This window comes from Vicia villosa, unplaced genomic scaffold (assembly GCF_029867415.1).
Source record: "Vicia villosa cultivar HV-30 ecotype Madison, WI unplaced genomic scaffold, Vvil1.0 ctg.002256F_1_1, whole genome shotgun sequence".
In the NCBI taxonomy this organism is placed as follows: Eukaryota; Viridiplantae; Streptophyta; class Magnoliopsida; order Fabales; family Fabaceae; genus Vicia; species Vicia villosa.
Genome location: NW_026705877.1, coordinates 369,998 through 373,333, shown reverse-complemented (window position 1 = coordinate 373,333; position 3,336 = coordinate 369,998). Strand labels below are relative to the sequence as shown.

The 3,336-nt window shown below is 32.0% G+C and overlaps 1 protein-coding gene across 1 annotated transcript; it reads left to right on the top strand.

The window, feature by feature from the left end:
• The first annotated feature begins 283 nt into the window (after positions 1-283).
• On the top strand, positions 284-1,534 carry LOC131638290 (embryonic abundant protein VF30.1-like). Its single transcript, XM_058908842.1, has 3 exons — positions 284-415; positions 487-592; positions 687-1,534. The coding sequence occupies exons 1-3, from the start codon at positions 377-379 to the stop codon at positions 1,346-1,348; spliced, it is 807 nt and encodes a 268-aa protein (XP_058764825.1). The 5' UTR covers positions 284-376; the 3' UTR covers positions 1,349-1,534.
• Positions 1,535-3,336: the final 1,802 nt, after the last annotated feature.

Genomic DNA, 3,336 nt, shown 5'->3' with positions numbered 1-3,336 from the left:
AAATGCAAAAGTAAAGAGATGAAGAAACTAGATATAAAGAGTATATTCTAGTTTACCATTATAATTTGTAGCTATGTCCCGTCCTTGTCCAACTATAATAAGTTATATCATTATCCGACTGTAAAAATAATAGTTGAAAAAATAATTCAATTAAAAAAGTATATTGATAAATTGACATAATTTTAATAATATATGGTACATGTTTGAATCAAAATAAAATATAGTACTACATAATTTTTTATATTTTTAGATAAACAAATTAAGAACCCTGCATTATGAGGGGACCAAACATTTCACTATATATATTGGACACTTGAAGCAGTCCTTCAACCTCATAGACACACCAATAACTTGTACAATTGCCAGAATAGCTTTAATGGAGTTCAAACAACTATCTTGTTTAGTTCTAATATTTGTAAGTTATTTTCTACTTTGCTCCATTGGTTTATGTGATTTGTGGTATTAATTTGAGTGATTGTTACACAGTTGACTTTTGTGGAAATTGAAGCATTGCAATCTGGAGAAGAATATTGGAAATCTGTTTGGCCAAACACTCCTATACCGAATATTCTCTCGGATATATTCATCCCTGGTCAGACTCTCTCTTTGAGATATTTGTGTAAGATTGTTATATACTCTCTCTTTGATCTATTAATCAGATCTATATTATTTGTTGAATTGTGCAGATCATAAAGAAACTAATGCACCTATTAGAGGTAACGATGAGGACCAAGATTGGACAGCTTTTTTCCAACATGATCTTTACCCTGGAAAGAAAATGAGCTTAGGCTTCCACAAGCATTCAAATAGGCAACCCTTACTATCAAAGGCAGGTCAACCTTTGGGAACATGGATATGGAGTGAAACTCATAGTCTTAGTAGCTATTGTACAAATCCAGCAGCTATAGGAGAAGAGAAGTATTGTGCTTCGTCTTTAAAACCCATGATAGATTTTGCCATTTCAAAGCTTGGAAAAAATATTAAGGTGATTTCGAGCTCCTTTGCTCAAAATCAAGACCAATATGTGATAGAAGAAGTAAAGAAAATCGGAGACAATACCGTGATGTGTCATAGGTTAAATTTAGAAAGAGTTGTATTTTATTGCCACCAAGTCAATGCGACAACGGCTTATATGGTTCCATTGGCGGCCTCTGATGGAACTAAAGTGAAAGCATTGACAATCTGTCACCATGACACAAGAGGTATGGATCCTAAGGTGCTTGATGAAGTTCTTCATGTTAAGCCCGGAACGATTCCTATATGTCATTTTGTTAGCAATAAGGCTATTGCTTGGGTGCCTAATCATGATGGAAGTGAACATGATAATAACCATCCTTGTGTCATATAGGATCTTTCCATTTGAAGATCCATAATCTTAAAATTGGGTTTGTGTTCAAGAAGTGAATAGGGAAATAATATGATATGAAAATAACATATTTTATGTTTAAAGTATCGCCCATGTGGTATGTCTTGTAATCGTTGATATCATCCTATCACAATATATTATGTATGTTTGAATTTAATAATATGAAAAATGTAGTGTTTTATTTGATGTCTTCTAGATTTTTTAAAATAAAAAATATATTCACAACGGAAAATTGTTAGGATTTAGTAAAATTTAAGAAATGTTACTAAATAATTTAAGGTTGATCAATAAATTTTCTGAGTCGTTCCAAAAAAATGGAATATAAATCTAGGGCACTTGAAGCTGTTCACTTGCTGCAACTATTTTAATCAGTGTTTTAAAAACCGGACCGGACCGGCTGGTTGGACCGATCGAACCGGGAACCGGCCAGGTAATCGGTCTGGTTCAATAGTCAGATCGGGTATGCCATCAAACCGGTGGGAACCAGTGAAAACCGGAAAAACCGGGAAAATTGGGAAAACCGAAAAACCGGCGGTTTAATTGCTTTTTTTTTTTTTGTTTTTTTTTAAACTTTTTTTTAAACTTTTTTTTTTAATTTTTTTTTAACATTTCTTTTAAACTTTTTTTTTAACTTTTTTTTTTTAATATATTTAGTAGTGTATTACTTAAATAACATTCTCACATAGTTTTTTAGTGACAAATTAAAAACTTTATTGTCTATTTGTTATCTTTGCTAATAAATTTTCTTAAATAGCATAAACATATTAAATTTTATTTGATTTTCTTTTTAGGAGGATCCTATTTTTAATTAAATTTGGTACACATTGGAGTTATTTTGTTATAAACTATTCAATTAGATTATGTTGTAATTAGACTTTGTTTAGATTATGTTGTATTTAGACTTTGTTTGCAATTAGACTTTATAATTTTTTACTATTTTGTTATGTGAGATACCTTTGTTTAAAATTTGAATTTAAGTTATGAAATTGTGAATTTATGATATGATATTTTTTAAAAATTTAAAAGCTAGTTATATTTTTTTAGAGACTGAATCATCCGATTCGACCGGTTTTATACCTATATAATGACAGGTCTATTCAACCGAGTTATCCGGTTTAATCCGGTTTGGTCGTGCGGTTCGACCAGTGACCCAGTGGTTCGACCGATAAACCAGTGACCCAACACCCTCACCGGTTCGATGACCGGTCCGGTTTTTAAAACATTGATTTTAATCCTGATTTTCTGTAACAAACACTTGGAAAAGTTTGGGTTAGAAATTAGGAGTGGCTCAAAAATATTGAATGCCGAAATATCTTTGGAAGTCTAGGTTCACAAATTTGCTTAGATAACAACACCGATAAGCCTTTCACTGATAGAAATTTTGGTAGAATGTTAGTAAAATTCCAGACACATACTCAGATACCGCCCCTTTGAATAGACCTAATTAGGAGAAGGCAATTTCTTTTTACACCCGCGTATTTTCTTACAAATCCGTCGTAAAAAGTCCAAAATATCCCTATATTTTAAAAATGTTTATCCGAAGACACCTAAAAGGGTGATTTCAGACCCAAACAACCACTCCCTTCTGTTTAGGCATGGCAACGGGGCGGGTCGGGGACGGTTTTTACCTCCCCCAAACCCAAACCCAAATCCCCAATCAATCCCCGTTACCTGCCCCAAACCCAAACGGGGATGGGGAATTAAAACCCAAACCCGTCCTTAACGGGTTCGGGTATCCCCGCCCCGCCACCATGTATTTCGTAAAATCAATTTTTTAATAAAAATATTTACTTTTTCAAAAATCAATTTACATTATAAATAACAAAATAAAACAATCTCAAAAAATTTCATACATATATTTCAAATATTTAAAATAATAAATACAAATCAAATTATTAAAACATTAGCCACATATTTAATAATATAAATTATGAAATATAAATAATAATGTACATATTGAAATAAACGGG

Excerpts from the sequence above, each read along its gene's own strand:
- LOC131638290 (XM_058908842.1), top strand. The coding sequence starts at position 377 with ATGGAGTTCAAACAACTATCTTGTTTAGTTCTAATATTT. Across the intron at positions 416-486 it reads CTTGTTTAGTTCTAATATTT|TTGACTTTTGTGGAAATTGA; the intron begins GTAAGTTATTTT and ends ATTGTTACACAG. Across the intron at positions 593-686 it reads CTCGGATATATTCATCCCTG|ATCATAAAGAAACTAATGCA; the intron begins GTCAGACTCTCT and ends TGAATTGTGCAG.